Below are 23,578 nucleotides of genomic sequence, written 5' to 3'. Positions count from 1 at the left end.
TTGATTTTCTTCACATAAAGGTCTGTAGCCATTTTTATTGCTCCTTTCAGCTTAGACCACTGTCTTTCCACTTCTGCAAATTAGCTCTTTGTTAAATAAAATAACACTTTTTTCAACTACAGTGGCAAAATAACGCTCATATATTTGGGAAGTTGGTTGGACTGAGAACTTTTCAGCCCCCCCCCAATAGATGCCCTGTTATAGGATAGTGTCTAAGTGTATTCTGCATGCATCCATCTGCAAAGGGGGTGTTCTTAGAGGAAGAGCATGGGCGGGTCAGAGATATTTTGGAAAATGCGCACAGTATTATAGAATATTATGGATGCACACCAAGATTTATACCTGGTTTTAATTGGTGTAAGTCTTCACGGCCAGCGCTATTCTATAAAAAGTGCTCATCCTGTTGCCCTGTATAAAATGGTACTGGGTGTCCTTTACCAAATCCAGTCCTATATGTGCCTATGTGGGCATGCAATTTTATTTTAAAAAAAACCTTTTCTGAAAGTAAAATGAGCTTTTTAAAAGTATCTTCTTAAAGTAAAGGGAAATGTTACCCAAAAGTCATGTAAACTTTGTAGTCTACATATAAGAATCCACTTTAGTGTGCTAGTTTGCCACATGAAAGCAGTTTTCTTGAAATGGCCATTCTTGGGGCACTGAAGAAGAATGTATAAGTCCTAAAGAGAAATTTCCTCACCTGTACTATGGAGGTGAATTCTATCAGGAGATATATATACACAGGACAGCAAAATGAATGTTTTGTCTTTGCAGCTAAAGAAGAAATTAAGATGAAGACAAAGCATTGGGAAGATGCACGATGTAGGTATGAGCTCTTCTCTCGGCTTTAGCCCTATGACCTCTTTGGCAATGTTCTTGTTCTTAGGTACAGATCACAATGAAATGACATTTGTTCCCTGGCTATGTCATACTACAATATCAAGAATCTATTTTTCAACATGTGGGACATTTGTGCTGTTCCTAAAACTACTGTGGGATGCCTCAGTAGTGATTTTAACCTGCTGTAAGCACGCATTAGTGCTTTCCACAGCTTAGTAAAAAGGCCCCTTAATGACCTACTAGAGAATGAGAAGTATGATTTTTATCCCTACCGATTACATTAAGTAGCTGTTAGACTAAGATGAACTCTGAATTTGCTTATAAACCAGATTCAGAAATATGATTCCTGAGCCAAATTCTCCAGGGGCAATATTGGGACAGGGGAAAGGGTATAGAGTTCCCCTATAAACTCATTGTTAGCCTTACATTACTATCAGCATTTAAATTGGCCTAACGAGAGTGTCAGCAAAGACCTATGGGAGATTATATTAAGCAAATGTGATCCTTATTCTTGGAATGTCAGTGCAGATAGACTGGTTCCTGAATGGCACGTGGACAAATTTTTCCCCGTCCCCTTGGGAACTCATTTTCCAGTTCCATCCCCACAAGTTCTTTTCCTGTTCTTGTCCTATTCCTGCAAACTCCATCCTCATCTGCACAAGCCTCAAATGCTTTAAAATCATAAGTGTTTGAGGCTTGTTCGGTTAAGGCAGGGCTTACAGGAATGGGGCAGCGACAAAAGGCATAGGGACGGGATGTGGAAATTGAGTTCCTATGGGGACAGGGACAAATTTGTCTCCATGTCATTCTCTAATTAACAAAGAACCCTTGCCATAGTATGGGAGTATCCACCATAGCCCTGGTATTTCAACAGATGTGCTAAAGTCAGATGCTTAAGGAAATCTTGTCAATTGAGAGCCATTTTCTTAAACAGATACCAAATTATGAACAGAAGAAAGATACTGGAAAATATGTTAAGATCAGTAGTTAACAATGATAGATACTATTTTTAGAACAAGATTCCAACCTATATAAACACACACCGCTCTCTCTTGGCCCTCTCATGGCTTCTCCTCTCTTCTTCCCCCTATTTGCCTCTTCACACCAATACACCCACTAATCAGAAGCATACATGCACCATTCATTTAGACAGTACATAGAAATAGCAAAAGAGATGAAGACCCAATGAACCACAATAAAATTAATCCAGCGATGAAAACAAAAAGCTGTGGATACTGATGTTCTGAGATAAATTTATTGTACACTCTTACACATTAAAACCATAAAAATACAAGTATAATAGTCCAACCGGACCCTACATGGTCCGTGTTTCTGCGAACATGTCTTCCTCAGGGGACCAACAGATCTCAAATGCACAGATAAAAAAATGGACTGAAAATAGTCTAATTGTCTTTAAACTTCAAACTCATGCCTGGAGTCGATCGCCTCCAGTGCCCCGCCTCCTCTGACACAACTTTCCTCCATCGGCCGCGTTCTGCCAATAGAGGGAAGTTGTGTCAGAGGGGGTGGGGCACCAGAAAAGGAACTCGGTGGGGTCGGTGGCGATCGACCTCAGGCATGAGTTTGAAGTTTAAAGACAATTAGACTGTTTTCAGTCCATTTTTTTATCTGTGCAATTCAGATCCATTGGACCCCTGAGGAAGGCGTGTTCGCCGAAACACGGACCATGTAGGGTCCGGTTGGACTATTATACTTGTATTTTTATGGTTTTAAGAGTAAGAGTATACAATGAATTTATCTCAGAACATCAGTATCCACAGCTTTTTGTTTTCATCGCTGGATTAATTTTATTGTGGATCATTGGGTCTTCATCTCTTTTGTTATTTCTATGTACTGTCCAAATGAATGGTGCATGTATGCTTCTGAATAGTGGGTGTATTGGTGTGAAGAGGCAAATAGGGGGAAGAAGAGAGGAGAAGCCATGAGAGGGCCAAGAGAGAGCGGTGTGTGTGTTTATATAGGTTGGAATCTTGTTCTAAAAATAGTATCTATCATAGCTTTTTGTTTTCAGTACATAGAAATAAACACACAGAAGCAGCTCTAAATCTAACTGTATACTCTGTATTTGTAAAAGCCTATTTATACATAGATAGATACACACAGACGATATAAAGTATACTTTTTATGTACCACTCCTGGCTGTTTCATAATTTTACTTCCTGCTGCCTCTTTGAGGGAATTGAACCCAAGACCTAGAATAGATGAGAATAAAGACAAAAATTATTTACTTATTTACTCTGCTGGGTTTTTTAAATCCATAGCTTTGAAGAGATGACCAATTACTTTGGGCTGAAGCCAAAGCCTGGGGAGAAAGAGATTGTCCCCAGCTATGTGTTTACCGTCTGGTATGAGTTCTGCAGTGACTTCAAGACCATTTGGAAACAAGAAAACAAAGCCCTGTCTGCAGAAAGGTATGGTTCTTATCACTCTGAGCCCATCGGAAGTGTTCCTAAGAGAAACAGATCTGGTCCTGCCAAGCTCTAGAAAAGTTTAGGGGCCGATATTAAAAATCAATTATCCATTTAGCTTTGGAATCTAATAGTTCTGAAGACTGACATCTTCAAAAAGATATAAAAAGTCAGACAAGAGGGTATGCAAAGAGAGAAACAGTTTGGCTGTATGTATGTGTGTTTGTGGAAGGGGGCACAGAGAGGAACCTACTGGATGAATATATTTTTAAACTGGGGCAAAGGATTGTTTTAGGTATAATTAGAAGAATATAAGAACATAATTGACCAGTTAAGATTCAGTCACTGGGTCCCAACATGATATTCAGCAACACTTAACCATTACTACCACTCAGTATCTTATCTGATCACTTCAGCACTATCTGGTTAATGCCAGGTCGGTCCAGAGACAGAGCACAGAAAAAAAGCAAAAAATATGAAGTCCAAATCTGAGTTTGAACATTTTGCAGAACACACACAAAAATCCAGTAGCTAAGGGCCACCGTGTGAGCGGACTGCTGGGCAAGATGGACCACTGGTCTGACCCAGCAGTGGCAAATCTTATGTCCAATTTTGAAACAGAAAAAAAAATCTTTTGTTTCAAAAATGGCCATTTCTCAGATGTGCTTATCCTCAGCTTTTGGGATGTAGGCGGAGCCACCATTTTTAGTAGACTGGCTACACAGACATCCCAGCAGAGCAGTGGTGCACCTTAGGGGGCACTGCAGTGAACTTCACATGAAAAGACCCAGGTACACATCTCATCATAACCCCCTTATGGCATATGGCGAGCCCTCCAACTGGACCCAGCTGTATACTACACTGATAGCCCTTTTGCCTGGGATTTGGGTGGGTTTTGGAGCACTCACATAATCCACCATAAGTGTAGTAGATAGAGTGGGTTAGTTAGGCTACTCCAGGAACCTACTAGCCATAATGTCTGAAGTTATCATGCAGGTATGTACTATTCCATTAACATTTTGGGGGGTAGGAGGGGGGTCAGTGACTACTGGGGGAGTGTGGGAGAGTCATGCCTTTATTCCTCCAGTGGTCATCTGGTCAGTTTGGGCACCTTTTTAGCACTTACATATTGCTAAAACAGGTCTAGCCCCAAATGTCCAATTGTGCCCTGGACATTTTCTAAAATATTTGATTATTGCAGAAAAATGTCCAAATCATAAGCCCACCCTAGTCCTGCCCAAACCACACCCCTAACACGTTCCTTTCAGATTTAGAAGCACTGCAGACAACCGCCATAGAAATCCATCTAGAAAATGGGATTCAAAAATAGCAAATTGGAAGGACTTGGTGAGAAAAACGTACCTCTGTCCCTTTATGCCACTTTTGGCTGTTTTTCAAAAATGAACCCCGTAGTGAAATTGAAAAAGGTACAGAGAAGGGGATGGAATGACTTCCCTACATGGAAAAGCTAAATAGGCTAGGGTTCTTCAGCTTGGAAAAGAGATGGCTAAGGAGAATAATGAGGTTTACGAAATACTGAATGGAGTGGATAGGGTAGATGAATTGCTTATTTATTCTTTCTAAATAGGGTAGATGAATTGCTTATTTATTCTTTCTAAATAGGGTAGATGAATTGCTTATTTATTCTTTCTAAATAGGGTAGATGAATTGCTTATTTATTCTTTCCAAATAGGGTAGATGAATTGCTTATTCTTTCCAAATAGGGTAGATGAATTGCTTATTTATTCTTTCTAAATAGGGTAGATGAATTGCTTATTTATTCTTTCCAAATAGGGTAGATGAATTGCTTATTTATTCTTTCTAAATAGGGTAGATGAATTGCTTATTTATTCTTTCCAAATAGGGTAGATGAATTGCTTATTCTTTCCAAATAGGGTAGATGAATTGCTTATTTATTCTTTCTAAATAGGGTAGATGAATTGCTTATTTATTCTTTCCAAATAGGGTAGATGAATTGCTTATTTATTCTTTCCAAATAGGGTAGATGAATTGCTTATTTGTTCTTTCCAAATAGGGTAGATGAATTGCTTATTTATTCTTTCTAAATAGGGTAGATGAATTGCTTATTTATTCTTTCCAAATAGGGTAGATGAATTGCTTATTTATTCTTTCCAAATTGGATAGATGAATTGCTTATTTATTCTTTCTAAATAGGGTAGATGAATTGCTTATTTATTCTTTCCAAATAGGGTAGATGAATTGCTTATTTGTTCTTTCCAAATAGGGTAGATGAATTGCTTATTTATTCTTTCCAAATTGGATAGATGAATTGCTTATTTATTCTTTCTAAATAGGGTAGATGAATTGCTTATTTATTCTTTCCAAATAGGGTAGATGAATTGCTTATTTGTTCTTTCCAAATAGGGTAGATGAATTGCTTATTTATTCTTTCCAAATAGGGTAGATGAATTGCTTATTTATTCTTTCTAAATAGGGTAGATGAATTGCTTATTTATTCTTTCCAAATAGGGTAGATGAATTGCTTATTTATTCTTTCTAAATAGGGTAGATGAATTGCTTATTTATTCTTTCCAAATAGGATAGATGAATTGCTTATTTATTCTTTCCAAATAGGGTAGATGAATTGCTTATTTATTCTTTCCAAATAGGGTAGATGAATTGCTTATTTATTCTTTCTAAATAGGGTAGATGAATTGCTTATTTATTCTTTCCAAATAGGGTAGATGAATTGCTTATTTATTCTTTCCAAATTGGATAGATGAATTGCTTATTTATTCTTTCTAAATAGGGTAGATGAATTGCTTATTTATTCTTTCCAAATAGGGTAGATGAATTGCTTATTTGTTCTTTCCAAATAGGGTAGATGAATTGCTTATTTATTCTTTCTAAATAGGGTAGATGAATTGCTTATTTATTCTTTCCAAATAGGGTAGATGAATTGCTTATTTATTCTTTCCAAATTGGATAGATGAATTGCTTATTTATTCTTTCTAAATAGGGTAGATGAATTGCTTATTTATTCTTTCCAAATAGGGTAGATGAATTGCTTATTTGTTCTTTCCAAATAGGGTAGATGAATTGCTTATTTATTCTTTCCAAATAGGGTAGATGAATTGCTTATTTGTTCTTTCCAAATAGGGTAGATGAATTGCTTATTTATTCTTTCTAAATAGGGTAGATGAATTGCTTATTTATTCTTTCCAAATAGGGTAGATGAATTGCTTATTTATTCTTTCCAAATAGGGTAGATGAATTGCTTATTTATTCTTTCCAAATTGGATAGATGAATTGCTTATTTATTCTTTCTAAATAGGGTAGATGAATTGCTTATTTATTCTTTCCAAAAATAAAAGGACTAGGGGGAACGCAATGAAGCTACTAAGTAGTAAATTTAATAATAATAATTTTATTTTTGTATACCGCCATACCACATAGTTCTAGGCGGTTCACATACAATAAAAATTACACAATCAATGAGTAAAATACAATTAACTAAAAATCAGTAAGTAAAATACAATTAATTAAAAATGCATTAAAATCAACTAAAACAAGCACACTATAAGAACAGTATACTATTTACCAATCAGGATTCTAAAAAAATCAGTTTACAAATTTATCAAACATCAGTTTTTAGCAATTTCCTAAAAGACATACATGAATGGGCCTGAGAAATGATGGTACTTAACCATAAGTTCATTTTATCTGCATGAAAACCGAGTAATTTATCAAAAGATCTCTTGTATCGGCAAGATTTAATAGATGAACAAATAGATATTGCCCTCAAGTAATCCTATTAGGTTTATATCATTCAAAACATGAGGACAGATAAGTAGGCACCGTACCAAACAAGACTTTAAAGCAGATACAACCGAATTTAAACAACACTCCAGCCTCAAAAGGCAGCCAATGAAACTGTTGATAAGATGGAGTAACATGGTCATACTTTTTCAGACCAAAATTCAGACGGACCGCCGTGTTCTAGATAAGTCTTAATCTTTAAAACAAATTGGAGAAAATATTTCTTTATTTAATGTTTAGTTAAACTATGACATTGGTTGTCAGAGAATGTGGTGAAATCATTTAGCTTAGCAGGGTTTGTTTTAAAGTTTGGAACGTTCCTAAAAGAAAAGCCCATAAGCCATTAAGATCGACTGGAGAAAATCCACTGCTTATTTCTGTGATAAGCAGTATAAAATCAGTATTACTCTCTTGAGATCTTTTCGAGTACTTGTGATCTAGATCAGCCAATGTTGGAAACAGGATATTGGGCTGGATGGACCAGTAGGTCAATGCTTATGTTATTATGTTCTTATCCATGCATCACTGATACTCATTGTCAATGCCTGAATAACAATCCAAGCAAGTAGAATTTCATAAGTGGCAGTCCTTACTTGCCCAGATAGCTATCCAGCAGTATCCAGATAACTTCCAGAACCTAACCAATGCTCCTTCTAAAGATTGGCCGGGTGTGTTTTATTAGGTTTCTTTATATACCGCCTATCAAAATTATCTAAGCGGTTTTACAATCAGGTACTCAAGTATTTTCCCTATCTGTCCCGGAGGCTCACAATCTATCTAACGTACCTGAGGCTATGGAGAACTGAGTGACTTGCCCAGGGTCATAAGGAGCAGCGTGGGGTTTGAACCCACAACCCCAAGGTGCTGAAGCTGTAGCTCCAACCACTGCACCACACACTCCTGTGCATATTTTTCCTCATGTGAGCAATAAGTTCTAAAAAATTTATTTTGTCTGAGCAAGAATTTCTAAAACCCAACCATTTTCCAAATTTGCAAGTATTTTTGTGAGCAACCATGTAAAATCTGTGAGCGACGCTCCTCGAATAAATGAGCATTGCTCATGCACAGAGCTTAGAGGGAACATAATATCTAACCAAGACTCAGATAGTCAGGGCTGATTGCCAAAGTGGCCTGGTACTAAATATACGAGACTAAATCAGCCTACAGCATTTAGCATTTAAAGAAAACGTTGATCACTGCGAGCTGAATGTTGATCAGCATCATTATAAGAAGTCGATGACTCCAGTTTTGTTCCTGTGTAACTTGGGGTAGTTTGAGCTGTTGCTTTTATGTTTTTTTAGGCTGAGAGTGGCACAACAATCTGTGAACAAGCTAACAGCAGAGAAGAAGGTGGAAACTAGAAAGATCAACCCCACAGCCAGCCTGGTAACGGCTTCACTTTTTATGATGATTTCTCTGTATAGAGAAACACACGTGCTATATTCACTGTGTAGTACTATATTTCCCCATATATAGGCCACGGCATATACATGGGTTTTACAAACCTGTGTATGGGGCATGGCCTAGTTATATGGGGCGGCCTATGTAAAAATTTAAAATCATCCCCCCACCCCGGTACCTTTTTCAACCATCCCCCCATACCTTCTTCAAAACCCCCTCGGTGCACGGCTCGAATCTCCAGCGGTGCAGGGCAGCCGCGATCTCCTTGGCATCCGGCCTGCCCCTACACCACTTGCTGCTGTCAGTTCTCGTGAGTCCCACGAGAGCTGACGGCCATTCAGCGGGTGGTGCGGGGACAAGCTGAATGCCGAGGAGATTGCGACTGCCCTGTACCAGTGAAGATTCGAGCCGTGCGCCATCCAGCGAGGGGTTTTGATGGAGGTACCGGGAGGGGAGGATGGTTGAAAAAGCCAGGTAATGTACTGGAAGATAAGCCGTGGATAATACCATGGGGTGGCTTATCATCCGGTTTTTTAAACATAGGTCGCCCTTTTCTGTGGCCTATGCAGAGGGGCGGCCTATATGCGGGGAAGTACAGTTATATACATTGCATAATTTTATATTCATACTCCAAAGATACATATATAAATGTTTACTCTTGGAGAAATTCTACACAATAAACTTAGGAATTCTGCATCAAAATGTTGAACATTCTGAGCACAGTATTTTAAAATTCTGCAAATTCTGGGCTGGAATTACTAAAGTGAGTTATGTTAGTGCACACCTATGCTTTCAATGCATTTCAATTGCATAACATGGAACCTACAATAAATAGCATAGGTTAAATGTGCAATAGCACCTTTCAGTAAATCTATTCATCTATTTATAATTGTTTTTTGTGAAGGTTGGGTCTTCCCCACCTTGATACCTGGGGGGGGTCCAGGGAGGGGGGGTTCAATGGGGGGTCCGACTGGAGGGATTGGGCACCCTCCTGTCGGTGATCTTCAGGGAGGGGTGGGGGGTTTCATTGGGGGGGAGTCCAGGGAGGGGGTTCATTGGGGGGTCCGGCAGGAGGGATTTGGCACCCTCCTGCCGGCGATCATGAGGGTTGGCGGTCTTCAGGCAGGAGGGGTTGGACTCCCTCCTGCCGTGATATTTGGGGTGGAGGGATCGGGTCCGGTCTTTGGGCAGGAGGGATTGGGCTCCCTCCTGCTGCGATCATTCAGGTTGGGGACTAGCATCTGTGGCCACTATACTTGCCGCGAGAAGTGCAGTGGCCGCATCTACTTACAATGTAGGCCAGCATTTTGTAGGCCTACATTGTACGCGTCTCCCGCTGGCCTAGGGAGACACGTACTGCTGCCTAAGGCTAGACCTAGCTTTAGGCGAGCTTAGGCGGTTTTGCGGGCCTCCCCAGGCTCCTGGAAGCGCCTTCAATATAGGCAACCTGCCTGGGGAGCATTTTTTTTTTATAAACTTGCATCCCGATTGGCTGGTTAGACAGCTGTAGGACGCCTACAGCTGCCTACAATCAGGACGCCTTTTTCAGAATCCGGGCCCCAGTGTCTGAATTCAAGAAAGCATGGGACAGGCACGTAGGATTTCTCAGGGAGAGGAGGAGATAGTGAATGCTGTGGATGGGCAGACTGGATGGGCTATTTGGCTTTTATCTACCATCATATTTCTGTGTTCTATGTAACACTCAAGTTTGAAGTTCAAGGGGTGGAATAGTGAAAAGCCACCTTCACATAGGGTAGCCAAATCTATTAGTTCTATTAGGAAAGAGATGACATACAGCTGAATTTGGCTATGATATATTGAATTTGTCATAAGATGATCTCCTCTGCTTTTATGTTGAACAATATTTCTATAAGGCCATTTATACTGTACATTCTACTAATCAAATTTTGTTGCAGGTGCCCTATGTATATTCAACCTGTTGCTACTAACCAGAGGGTATTCTCTTGTAGTCTTTCTCTTTGGAACTTGCTTCCCCTTAAGTGTTTATAATGCTTTATTAAATTTCTGGTTTAAAAAAAAATGTAAATATGTATTTTTTATTTTATTTAATGATATGTAGTTTTACTGTTGTAAACAAGCTTGCAGGCTTACAGGAAAGGCAATACAGAAAAATGAGAAATAAAAGTTCAGTCGTACAATATTATTGGTTGTTACAAAGTAGACTTTAGTAGATAGCAGAGAAAATGTTATAATAAAGGTTTTCTTCTTAAACAGAAAGAGCGGCTGCGACAGAAAGAGGCAAATGTTGAACAGCACTTGAGAGAATCTCCAGGGCAGCAATGAGTCTAAGACTGAAGGCAATGGCGAAAGGTCTACCTGCCCCGTTTCAGGAGGAACACCTTGTCATATTGTCTCCATGTGGCTGATGCCTCCAAAACTAACCAACAAATGACTTTTCTACATGTACGTAGTATCAGTAAATGATGTGTCATTTGTCAGGGTGAAAACTGAGGATTCATATACATGAATATTGCTTAAAAGAGACTAAAATGTAGCACTTCCCTTGAAGGATTTATTCAAGAACTGCTAAACAAATGCAGAAGCACAAGCTTTACTTGGAAATATGGAGCAAATCACCAAGGACAATAACTTCTTTTTAAACATAAATTTATATATTTGATGAGCAGTTTGTCTTGAAAAATTAACTTTGCTGATTCTAAAATAAAGTTCCTGAAATAATATACATGTCCTTTCTAAAGGATGTAACTTAGTCAAGCAGCGCATCTTTAGAATGAAAGCATTTCCCCTAGATCTGCATCATTCCTCCTCTGCCTTGTGTTTTACATTCTACCAAATCAATGGCAGTGTATGGGTCATTGCCATAATAACGGGAGAATGGTGCACCATCACCAGGAGTACTGCGTCCAGCACTGGTCACCATACATGAAGAAGGACACGGTACTACTTGAAAGGGTCCAGAGAAGAGCGACTAAAATGGTTAAGGGGCTGGAGGAGTTGCCATACAGTGAGAGATTGGAGAAACTGGCCTCTTCTCCCTTGAAAAGAGGAGACTGAGAGGGGACATGATCGAAACATTCAAAATATTGAAGGGAATAGACTTAATAGATAAAGACAGGTTTTTCACCCTCTCCAAGGTAGAAAGAACGAGAGAGCACTCTCTAAAGTTAAAAGGGGACAGATTCCGTATAAATGTAAGTTTCAAGTTCAAGTTTCAAGTTTTATTAAAATTTTGATGTATCGCAATATCATTAATTCAAAGTGATTTACAATTAAAACAGGGTCTTAATTATTAACTAAAACCAACACAGATGGACATGACATACCAATACATAAGGGAAGTAGGGAGAACTACAATAAGTATAGTAAAGTATACATTCAAGGAAAATACAAATGGAGGGTAAGAAACTATAGAAAATTAGGAACTTTTTCTTTTTTTTTAAATTCAATTTCTCCAAACCTAAAACAGAGGACTCGTGAGTTTAAACAACGAATGGGATCAATAGAGACTCCGATAATTAGGTCTCAAAAACATCCTTGTACAACCAGCATTTTAACAGTCCTTTAAATTTACTTAGTGATTTTTCTTCCTTAATAAATGATGGTAAGGAATTCCATATTCTGGGCGCTATAACTCCAAAGATCGTATCTTTTCTTGTATTTATTATACTAAGTGGTGGAATTACTAGAAGGTAAGGAAGTTCTTCTTCACCCAGATAGTGGTAGGAAACTGGAACACTCATCCGTAGGCTATTATAGGGGAAAACACCCTCCAGGGATTCAAGACAAAGTTAGACAAGTTCCTGCTGAACCAGAACGTATGCAGGTAGGGCTATTCTCAGTTAGGGCGCTGGTCTTTGACCAGAGGGCCACCATGTGAGCGGACTGCTGGGCACGATGGACCACTGGTCTGACCCAGCAGCGGTAATTCTTATGTTGTACTACATGAGATTAATAAAGCTGTTCTTATATTAGAGCTGCATAAGATATCTTATTAACTTATCTGCTTCCAAGTTGCCCAGAAGTCTGGCAATACAAATGCTCACATTTATAGTCCTCAACCATAAATAAGGCAATAGATCCATCTGTACAAAAATCAACAGCATCAGCAAGATATCTGTTCAGAACGCTGAATTTAATCTAAGCAAATATGCTCAAGTATAAGGCATAGGACAATGGAAAAAGTCTATTACATACTGTTACTCAACCACATTTGATAATAGACTATCATTTATATCCTGCTTTCTTAGGGTAAAAAAACCCGCATCATTTACTTTTCCAAAGACATCTCTCATTAATACTGATCAGTTTCGGACCTTCATTTACTTCTCTTATCAAAACACCTTTCTTTGTCAATATAGATAAGGAAGGCTTCTATTTGCACATTTCGGCCTTCTTTCTCCACTATAAAGTAGAATCTCCAGAGTTAGCATTTGTCGATAACTCAAGACAATTTCTTACATTTTTCAGTCAAAATGTTAAGTCTAACATTCAAGTTTCCTGAGCCAACCCAAGCTTTTGATGAGATAACACTTTATGGTCTGCCACTATATACACGAGGCTGTTGGCCATGCGCTTTTTCAATAGGGCATCTTTCACCATGCAGCAAGGAGGGCCCAACCTAAGGTACAGCTACCCCAGCTGCACCCAACATCCTAACAGTGAAATCAGGCACTGCCTACAAGTACTCTTCCAGGTCGGGTACTCCTGACCTGAGGTAGTTATATAATTTGCCCCAGGCCAAAGTCCCCACCAAGCCGCTGTCAGTTCTGTGGGCAAAAAACTTTTTTCCAGCATTTTCTATAGGTCATTTAATAAACAAGTCATTACCAATATCACGCCACTCATTTGCCTAGCTATGTGAAATCTGAGTATCCCCCAGCTGTGTATTCCATGAATGCTATTTGTCTGTTAAAGCAGAGAGAACGATGTTGGGCCATACTTTTAGGGACCTCTCAAATTGCTGAGAAATGATGGATAGATCTTGTCGGACAGTGTACAGCACCTTAACACTGGAAATGGCTCCCAGGTTGTTTCCCCCAAAGGTGAATGGTGAGGTCATGCCAGAGCCCAAGAATAGCCCTTTTTTTCTGGAAGAAAGGAAGAAATTGAGCCCTGTGCATTCATCCTGTGTCCATCCAGTAAATGAACACTTTCATGTGAATTAGACCCAAATGCCAGCTGTATGTAAATCAGGGATGTCAAAGTCCCTCCTCGAGGGCCGCAATCCAGTCAGGTTTTCAGGATTCCCCCAATGAATATGCATGACATCTATTAGCATGCAAATAGATCTCATGCATATTCATTGGGCAAATCCCGAAAACCCGACTGGATTGCGGCCCTCGAGGAGGGACTTTGACACCCCTGATGTAAATGAAATGTCCTCAAATTACTCATATAGTGTCTATAAATAAAGACAATTCAAGATGAAACTTTAGTTTTATGTTTCATAATCAGTATGTGAAACATCAAACATGTATCAATATCAATAAATAATACTGCATACTAATAAAAGACTACTTATATATAGTCTTATAGGTCTCTGAGGACTAAAGAGTCCAATATTACAATGAGCAGCCTCACTCCTTTCCAGGCTGTTTCCAGGAGCCCTTTCTTAAACACCGGACCACCAATTTCATCTTAAAAGACTTTGGGTCTCATTTTTGGAAAATAAAAATGTCCAAAAGGTGGCATAAAGCAGCAGATGAACATTTTTCTTGCCAAACCCTTCCAATTTGCTATTTTTGAAACTCATTTTCTAGATAGATTTGGTGGTTGTTTGACGTGCATGTTGGAGGTGTGGTTTGGACAGGACTTAGGTGGGCTTATGATTTGGACCTTTTTCTGTAATAATCAAACATTTTAGAAAAAAATTCAGGGCACAGTTTGGACTTTTAAGTTTAGACTCTGTTTTAACAACAAATAAGTGCCAAAAATGTACCCAAACTGACCAGATGAGCACTAGAGGGATGAAGGCATGACCATCCCACACTCCCCACACACCCCTTCCCATCCCCCAAAGATGTGAATGAAACAGTACATACCTGTCTGTATGATTTTCAGATGTTATGACCAGTCCTATTAGAGCAGCAAACAGGTTTCTAGAGTAGCCTAGGGGTGGTGCAGTGGACTATAGAGATGTGGAACCAGGCCTATATCCCACTCCTAACTAGTACATTCAAATCCCACTATGCCTACATATACGAGGGGGAGTTGCTGAAAAATTCTGAGGCCAGCCAAGAAGGGAATGACCTGGATATGGTTCAATCAATGATCTTTAACAATGTTAAAAAACATAGAATTTTGTTTCTGTAAATTGGCATTTAACGAAATAAAATAACTTTTTTCAGCTAAAGTGGCAAAATAAAGCTCAGAATTTAGGAAGTTGGACTGAGAACATTTCAGCACCCCCTCGTAGATGACACCTGCTCCCCCATCTCTGCCCCTCCTCCCTTCCCTTGCTCCTCTTGCTTCCCCTCCCCTTCTCTCTCACTCTACGTCCCCTCACCTGCCTCTTCTTCGAATGCCTATAATTTTTTTGTCCTGTAACTTTACTGTGAATGTCAATTGTAACCCATTCTGAGCTCCCGGGAGAATGGGATAGAAATCTGAATAAATAAATAAGGGCTATTGATATGGTACAGTTGGGTGGGGAGGGGTTTGGGTGACCATACGTCCCGTTTTGAATGGGACTGTCCCCTTTTTAGATCCCCTGTCCCATTGTCCCCACACACAGCTTCAGAACGCCAAAATGTCCCGTTTCCAGGGACAGCATCCCGAAGCTGTCCTTGGGGACAACGGGACAGGCGATCGCTTCCCCTCCCTCCAGCGCCGAAGCCAAAGCCTGCCCCCCCCGGTCCAGCCCCCACTGCTGCTGCCTACCGCCACTTCAAACACACACACACACACCCCGGTCCGCCGCTGCTGCCGACCGCTGCAACTAAAGCAAAGTAAGGTCCAGGCACTGGCCCACAAACCTTCTTCCCGATATCAGTTCTAACATTGGAGAGGAAGTTCCTGGCCAGTGTGGTGTAGTGGATAGAACTACAGCATCAGCACCCTGGGGTTCAAACTCCATGCTACTTCCTGTGACCCTGGCAAGTCACTTAATCCTCCACTGCCCCAGGTACATTAGATAGATTTTGAGTCCACTGGGACAGATAGGAAAAATGCTTAAGTACCTGTACGTAAACCACTTTTGAGTGTAGTTGTACAACTACAGAAAGGTGGTATACAAGTTCCAATAAAGAAAAATGGGGAGACCCAATAATCCACAGTGGAAACAATCCACCGATGAAAACAAAAAACTTTGGATGCAGATGTTCTGGAGTTAATTTATATGTCAATGTTTAATAAATTATCTCCAGAACATCTGTATCCACGTTTTTTTTGTTTTTATACAAGTTCCAATCCCTTTTTCTTTCCTCCCTCATAAATATTCAAGGGGGTTATAAAGGAAAGAGATTGGGCTCAATTTTCAGCTGATTTTAACTGCACTGCCTGCTGCAGGCGCTGAACAAAGATATTCACGTAAGACCTTGTCCAGAGACCAGCATTGGATATCCAGTTTCATTTTTGGTCACCAGCTGATAACTGATTAAGACGATATACAGCAATAACCAGTCATCAGCTAGCACCTAAAGATAGAACTGCTATATATGTGGTCCTATTTATGTGCTAACCTTGCCCAGTCAGTGCTAAATATTAGGTCTTAAGTATGACCCATCCCTGAAACACCACCAAGATAGTTGGGTCTCATTTATGCACTAACTGCACATATTCAGCGAGTGTGGGCAGTGTGTGGCGCAGTGGTTAAAGCTACAGCCTCATCACCCTGGGGTTGTGGGTTCAAAACCCATGCTGCTTCTTGTGACCATGGGCAAGTCACTTAATTCCCCCCCCCCCACATTGCCCCAGATACATTAGGTAGATTGTGAGCCCACCAGGACAAACAGGGAAAAATGCTTGAGTACCTGAATAAATTCATGTAAACCGTTCTGAGCTCCCTTGGGAGAACGGTATAGAAATTGAATGAATAACCATTTTATCTCCTGCTGAATATTCGTGGATAGCCAGTTATGTGCAATTTAACCGGTCAGCGGCCATTGCTAATCAGTTAAATTGCTTTGAAGGTGGGGCCCCTTGATTCTGAAAAAGACCTTGAGCAATAGATATGTACATGCATGAAAGTAGAGTCACATACGAGGGGGTCCTGAGGAACCTGACCCTTTCTGTGGCCTAGAATGCATTTCTGTCTGCTGGCCTGCAATATTGAAGATTTGGAAACTATGACCAAGTCAGTTTTTGGGTGGGATGTTGGTCTGGTGTCCCAGTCTCTTCAACTTATGGCTATGCATTGCAAAAATCACCTTTTAACCATCACCTTTCATCGAGGCTCCTCACTATCATTCAAACAGACAATGCACACAGTAGGGGCTAACAAATTCCCACTGTGCTTAATGACATCCCAAATGAATGCTCAGTGCACTATGTCTGATGAATGTGGTCCTATCCTCCACACCCTGGTGGGAACATACCTTTTCTCACAGAAGAGAGTTAAAGAGCTCTTTATGTGGACAGCAATGCAGTGACTGGTATGTTATTTGGCTACAAATTTCCTGGTTGTATGGATGTGGTGAGCTGCATTTCCCTGTAGTGGGTGTCGGCTTCTGTGACATTGTGAGTTCAGTGGCCCTGCCAAACTCAAGCAAGGTTTAGTTACCAAATGGTTGTGTAGATGCTGGACCCTCCTAAATCCCAATGTTTTATTTGTGTGGGTTTTTCTTTTGGTCTTTTTTTCTGTAAATGGTTCAAAAAAGATGCACTGAGTACAAAAACTTCTATGAAATGGCCATTTTCAAAACAGAAAGATACATGTTTTTCTGCTTTGAAAATGATCACATTTGCTACTTTTTGGATGTTTTTCACAAAAGGTCCAAAACTGAATATAGACATCATATGGAAAATGTCCCTCTATATGTGTGAACATCTTAGCATTGTTGGCATCTTAATGATAGGCAAAGAAATTGATTTTTATAATAACACAGGCCAACAAAAAAAAATTTTTTCTTGGTGCCTCGGGTTTTGACCTGTTCCTGGGGTTATTTGGGGCACTGATTCAGAAAATTGCATTGGACAGACCGCATCAGCTCTAGTTTCATAGATATGGTTGAATTTTTTACTGCTATTTGAAAGATCTCTTCTGCAGAATCAAGATGTCATAACAAGCTTTCTTTTTTGAATGGGAAACTTATGTATTTAAATCACCCACATTTTTTTGTGTATAATGACCTTTGTTTCACAACTATTCATCTACTTCCTAATGCACACTGGCAAATGACAAAATCGCCTTTGTTCTGTTATATAATTATTGCAAAAAATTTAGATAGTAAACATGGTTTCCTTAGACTACATAAATTTGTATTTCAAAGTTTCTCAACCTGATCTGTTTAAAACAATTGTACATAATTTAAATTATAACAGGTTTTTCAACTTTGTCTTCTGTTACTTGATTTGTGTTTTTGCATACAAGCTAGCAGATATAATGAAAGTGTTTACTTATTTCCAACTGTACTTTTACATCCAAACCATTGGATTGTAAAAAGTAAGTAACTTAACTGTATAATAGTTATGATCGTATAGTAGGTGTGTGTATATTCCCACTCATATCATTTCATTTTTGCAAATCAAACACTGTAGAAGTTATGGCTACTTCAAGATAGAGCTGTTTGAATCATCCCAATATATATTACTATATTTGTGGAGAGTACACACTGAAAGCAAGTAGAAAACCCATTTCTAAGTTTGTAAAAGAGCATATGTAGGTTATTTTGGTGTCAAGCTTGGAGATCAAGATAAGTCAAGGGCTCCTCATATTGTATGCAAAACTTGTACGGAGCATTTGCACCAGTGGACAAATGGAAAGAGAAGCTGCCTGAAATTTGGAGTACCAATGGTTTGAGGGGAACCGAAAAACCACTTTGATGACTGTTATTTTTATATTGTTAATATCATAGGCATCAGTTGAAATAATCGTGACAAGTGGTCTTACCCTGATCTACCTTCAGCTAGGAGACCTGTTCCGTACTCGGACCTTGTACCCGTTCAACCTTTCCATGAACTACTACAACTCTGAGGATGAGTTTTGCATGTATGATATTGCACATGGTAAAGAAAGTGGGGGGGCAGTGACAATGATTCCCAAACAACTTCACATAGTGAACGTTTTGACCAGCATGAATTGAGTGATCTGATCAGGGATTTAAATCTTTCCAAGGAGTCTTCTGAATTGCTTGCCTCCAGACTAAAGGAAAAGAATATACTTCAGCCTGAAATGAAAATTACATTTTATCGAAGGAGAGAAAAGGACTTGCTGCCATTCTTTATCGAAGACAACAACGTTAGTATTCTTCAATGATATCAGATATCTTCTGAAGAAAATGGGTCTTTCAGAATATAACCTAAGTGAGTGGCATCATTTCATTGACAGTTCAAAACGTAGTTTGAAATGTGTTCTTTTAAAAAACAGCAACAAAATATGGTGCTATTCCAATTGGTCACTCCACCAGGATGAAAGAAGAGTACAAGGCCATCTCTTTAGTCTTGGAAAAGGTAAATAAGCAAGAACATCAATGAGTGATTTGTGTAGATTTGAAGATGGTTAATTGAAGTGGCTACACAAAGTCTCCTTGCTTTTTATGCCTTTGGGATAGTAGAGCCAAACATGAACATTGGACAAAAAAAAGATTGGCCTACTAGGGAATATATGGTGGTTGGAGGACAAAATGTAATCAATGAACCTTTGGTAGCATGAGAGAGAATCATACTGCTACTACTACATATAAAGCTAGGCCTGATGAAATGATTTGTAAAGGCTTTGAATAAAGATGGTTTGTGCATTGATTACATAGCACATATGTTACCTGGACTTACCATGGAAAAACTGAAGGCAGGAATTTTCGATGGTCCACAGATCAGACAACTTATAAATGACCCACATTTCTTAGCATCAATGAATGAAATCGGATCATGTGCCTGGTCTTCATTTGTTCTTGTTGCGAAAAACTTTCTTGGCAACAAGAAGGCAGACAATTATACACAATTAGTAGAGGATATGCCCTTTAATTTCAACAAACTTGGCTGTAACATGAGTGTTGAAGTCCATTATCTGCACAGTAACTTAGATCACTTTCCAGAGAACCTTGGTGACTTAAGCGAAGAGCATGGTGAAAGATTTCACCAAGACATAAAAACAATGGAAACCAGATACCAAGGAAGATGGGATGTACACATGATGTCAGACTATCATTGGAATCTTATGCGGGATTGTCCTGGCAGATCCCACTCTTGGAAGTCTTACAAAAGGAGCTTCTTGTGTGTCAAATGACTGGAAAGTTGGTATCATGAACTTGTGCTTTTGGTATGAAATAAGTAGATTTTAATGTTATACATTTTTCTTTTAATTTTTAATATGTTTCTTTCATGCTTAAAAGATATTAATATAAACACTACATTAAAATATTCTGATTTTTTAATGGGCAAGCAGAGAAAAGAGTGGTATATGGCACATGTTCTGTATCTTAAAAACTAGACCTGTGTCGTATTTACTTTCCATTACAGAACCACTAACTTATTCAATAATTATTTTGGGAGAATATGGTCTTAAATCTACAATAAATACATATTAAAAAACCAGTTACTTAAGAATTTAATAGTGATTGCAATCAAAACAATTTTATCTAATTGGAAAGTCTTCTCCATTCTCGCAACAAATTTGCTGTTCTCCAACAATTTGACCTCTCCGCAGCCTTTGATGTCGTCCACCACGACATCCTAATCTTCCAACTCTCCGAAATAGGCATAAGCTCCACAGTCCTAGATTGGTTCTCGAAATTCTTACGCTTCCGCTCCTACACCGTTAACACAAACGGTACCTCTTCCCCCCCCCCCGGAAGCCAAAATGTGGAGTCCCGCAAGGCTCACCCCTCTCCCCTATCCTTTTCAACATCTACATGTCCTCTTTGAAACTCCTTCATCTATCCCCCCTAGAAACTCTCTACTCCTACGCTGATGACATCCTCATCCTCCTCGAGACCGACTCAAACCTCTCAAACCTTGCTGATAACATATCCACATGTATAACGAATCTCCAATCCTGGGCCCAATCTGTACAAATGAAACTGAATGAGTCCAAAACAAAACTACTTTGGCTCGGCCCAATTTTAGATCATTTACCCACCTCCATCCCACTACCATCCGGCCCCACTCTTCAGCTTGAGTTTTCAAGCAAAGTCCTAGGCATCGTCATAGACTCCTCTCTCTCCTTCAATGATCACCTCAACTCCTTGGTAAAAAAATGCTTCTTTAGCCTTCATATGCTGAGGAGAGTGAGATCCTGCTTTCATCATTCTCACTTCGCCGTCCTCGTTCAATCTACCATCCTCTCTAGACTGGATTACTGTAATTCCATCTACATAAGCCTAACTAAGAAAAACCTCCATAGACTTCAGCTAATTCAGAACGCCGCGGCCAAGCTTATTTTCGCAAAAGGCAAGTTCGATCACGTCTCCCCACTCCTCTCCAAGCTTCACTGGCTCCCAGTATACTCCAGAGTCCTCTATAAATGTGCTTGCTTAATCTTCAAGATCCTACATGGCGTCCTCCCTCCCGTTATCCCACTCTTTTGGAACTCCTCAAACCCACACCCCACTAGACCCTCACAAAAACTGAAACTGTCTTTCCCCTCTATAAAAGGTATATCCCGCGCAGGAAAACTTGGAACATCCCTCCTCTTTAGAACCACAGAACTCTGGAACAACCTCACACCCCCGCTCAGAAATTCAAGCTCCTTCCAATCCTTCCGCAAACACTTGAAAACTTGGCTCTTTTCAAAAATCTAATTACCTCCCGTTCTCTAGCAATCGGTCCCTCTCTATCTTCTTAGTCCCTCTCCTTTATCCCTTCATTGTAGTTCCTTTCCTCTTAACTTCTGTAAACCGTGCCGAGCTCTGCGCTTGCGGAGATGGCGCGGTATACAAACCTAAGATTTAGTTTAGTTTAGTTTAGTTTCTCTAAATTGGAATATAACATATGATGGAACATGGTTTGTTTCTATAGCAAATATGAGAAAATTTATGCAATTAAGTGTGGCAAATATGAAAATTTTTTAAAAGATTTGGAATTGCTTATTGAATATGAAGGAGTAAAGGTTTATACATAAGTATTTTGGGGGGGTCAACCCTGACATTTAGCTTATTTTATAATTATTTTATAGTTACTAAGGCCACCTTTTACGAAACTGTGCTTGCGTTTTCTTAACACCAAGAGCTGCGCTGAATGCTGTGTGCTGCTCCTGACACTCATAGGAACTCATAGCAGCATTCAGCGCGGCTCCTGGCATTAAACACTTCCAGCGCAGTTTTGTAAAAGGGGGGGGGGTAAATTGTATTACTTGTTTTTTTATCATCATTTTATGATTAAATTGTAATGATTTATTAAAATTCAATAAAATATTTTTGAAAAAAAAACCAAACCAAAACCTGAGCTGATAGAAGAAAATTAGTTAAAACTATAACAAAAATAAAAAATGGGAGCAGTGGTATAGCTGAAAGCACACACCAAAATATCAAGAACTACACTGCTGACAAGTATTGGAGGGAGCAACCACTAGTGCTGCCTGATTCAGGAAAAATAAATTTTGATTCGATTCAGCCTATTGAATCGATTTTTCGATTCAATTTTCCTACCCAATTGGGTGTTTGTTTGTTTTTTTAAAACATCCTGGTGGGTTTATTTTATAACCTCTTCACCCCTTTGATAGCCTCTTCACCCCATTTGCCTTCTCCTAACCACACTGGTGCTGTGGTTTAAACAAACAAAAAAGACTTTTCCTCTCTCTGTTAAATCCTAGCTCACATTCGCAGTCTAACACCAGTTCTGTCAGGATACATGTTTCAAATCTGACATATTGTAATCACAAAACAGAAAATAAAATTAGTTTTTCTACCTTTTGTTGTCTGGTCATTATTCAAATCTTGTTGGTCCCAGACTCTGGTTGTCTTCTGATAACTTGCTTGCCAGGGTCTCCTTCTTTCTCCATGCTAACCATCCATCTGCCATCTCTGTCCTCCCCTTCCATTTCCCTTCCCTCCCCCAGAGGTCTGACATAAGAACATAAGAAGTTGCCTCCGCTGAGGCAGACCAGAGGTCCATCCTGCCCAGCGGTCCGCTCCCGCGGCGGACATCTTTCCTTTTTTTCATCTCCATCCATAGATCCATCTTTTCTCAACTACCCTTTCATCCAGCATCTCTCCCTCCTTCACCACCACCCCAGGGTCCACCATCTCTCCCTTCTTTTTCACAAATACCCTCCTATCCAGTATCTCTATCCCCCCCCTCCACACTATCCCTTGTATCCAACTTCTCTTCCTTTCTGTTCCTTTCCTCCCTAAATCTCATTGCCAATCATCTCTCTCCCTATCCTCTATTTTTAGACCCATTATTTCTTCCCCCCAAAGTCCAGCATATGCACGTCTCTTTGAACCCCCCCCTTCCCTCCCTCCCTCCGTGTACTTCTATACCAGGGCCCATTCTCCTGAAGGTTTGTCCACCCCTGAAGGCCTACACTCCACCCCTGAAGGCCTGCCTGTCCCCCCTGATGTCAGAGGAGGGGGCGGGACCATGGCAGAGAGAAGGCAGCTTGGAAGACCCGATGGCAGCTTGCAAAGATCGCTAGCACTAGCGATCTTATCCAGGCTGCTGAAATTAGGTAAATTGATGCCGGGAGGCCAGGAGAGAAGCCAGACAGAAGCACTTCCCGACTGACACTCCCCACTCGCCCTCTAAAGCAGGAGCGGCAGCGGCCGGCCAGCAAGAGGCAGCACTGCCTATCCTGCTTTAGGGGGAGAGGAGGGGAGGGTCACTCGCCGAATTGGGAGGCCGATTTTTTTGTTTTTGAATCAATCCGAACTGATTCACCCGAAATGAATCGGTGAATCGATTCAAATCGTGAATTGGGCAGCACTAGCAATCGCAATCATTCGAATAGCAAGTAAATCATAATAAATTGTGGAGAAAACCAAACCTCAATATAGTGGGTCATGGGCCGCAAGGTACTGAATTGTATGACTGAATTATATATATGTTGTGGAGGT

At 39.9% G+C, this 23,578-nt stretch overlaps 1 protein-coding gene across 2 annotated transcripts in view; it reads left to right on the top strand.

Moving 5' to 3' along the window:
- Positions 1–11,153, top strand: part of FMN1 (formin 1) — a 119,532-nt gene extending 108,379 nt beyond the window's left edge. The window contains exons 14-17 of one of the 2 annotated variants that reach the window (XR_004540101.1): positions 772–819; positions 3,120–3,269; positions 8,348–8,432; positions 10,683–10,741. Coding sequence is in view for 1 of the 2 variants with exons in the window: in XM_033951595.1 (XP_033807486.1) it covers positions 772–823; positions 3,120–3,269; positions 8,348–8,432; positions 10,683–10,751 (356 nt within the window). In the remaining variant the exon portion in view is untranslated. Of the gene's footprint in view, positions 1–771; positions 824–3,119; positions 3,270–8,347; positions 8,433–10,682 lie in introns of both variants that reach the window. The other variant, XM_033951595.1, reaches the window with a different exon arrangement.
- Positions 11,154–23,578: the final 12,425 nt, after the last annotated feature.

Source organism: Geotrypetes seraphini, chromosome 7 (assembly GCF_902459505.1).
Source record: "Geotrypetes seraphini chromosome 7, aGeoSer1.1, whole genome shotgun sequence".
Classification (NCBI taxonomy): domain Eukaryota; kingdom Metazoa; phylum Chordata; class Amphibia; order Gymnophiona; family Dermophiidae; genus Geotrypetes; species Geotrypetes seraphini.
Note: the sequence above shows the minus strand (reverse complement) of the source record. Positions and strands in the feature narration are given on the sequence as shown.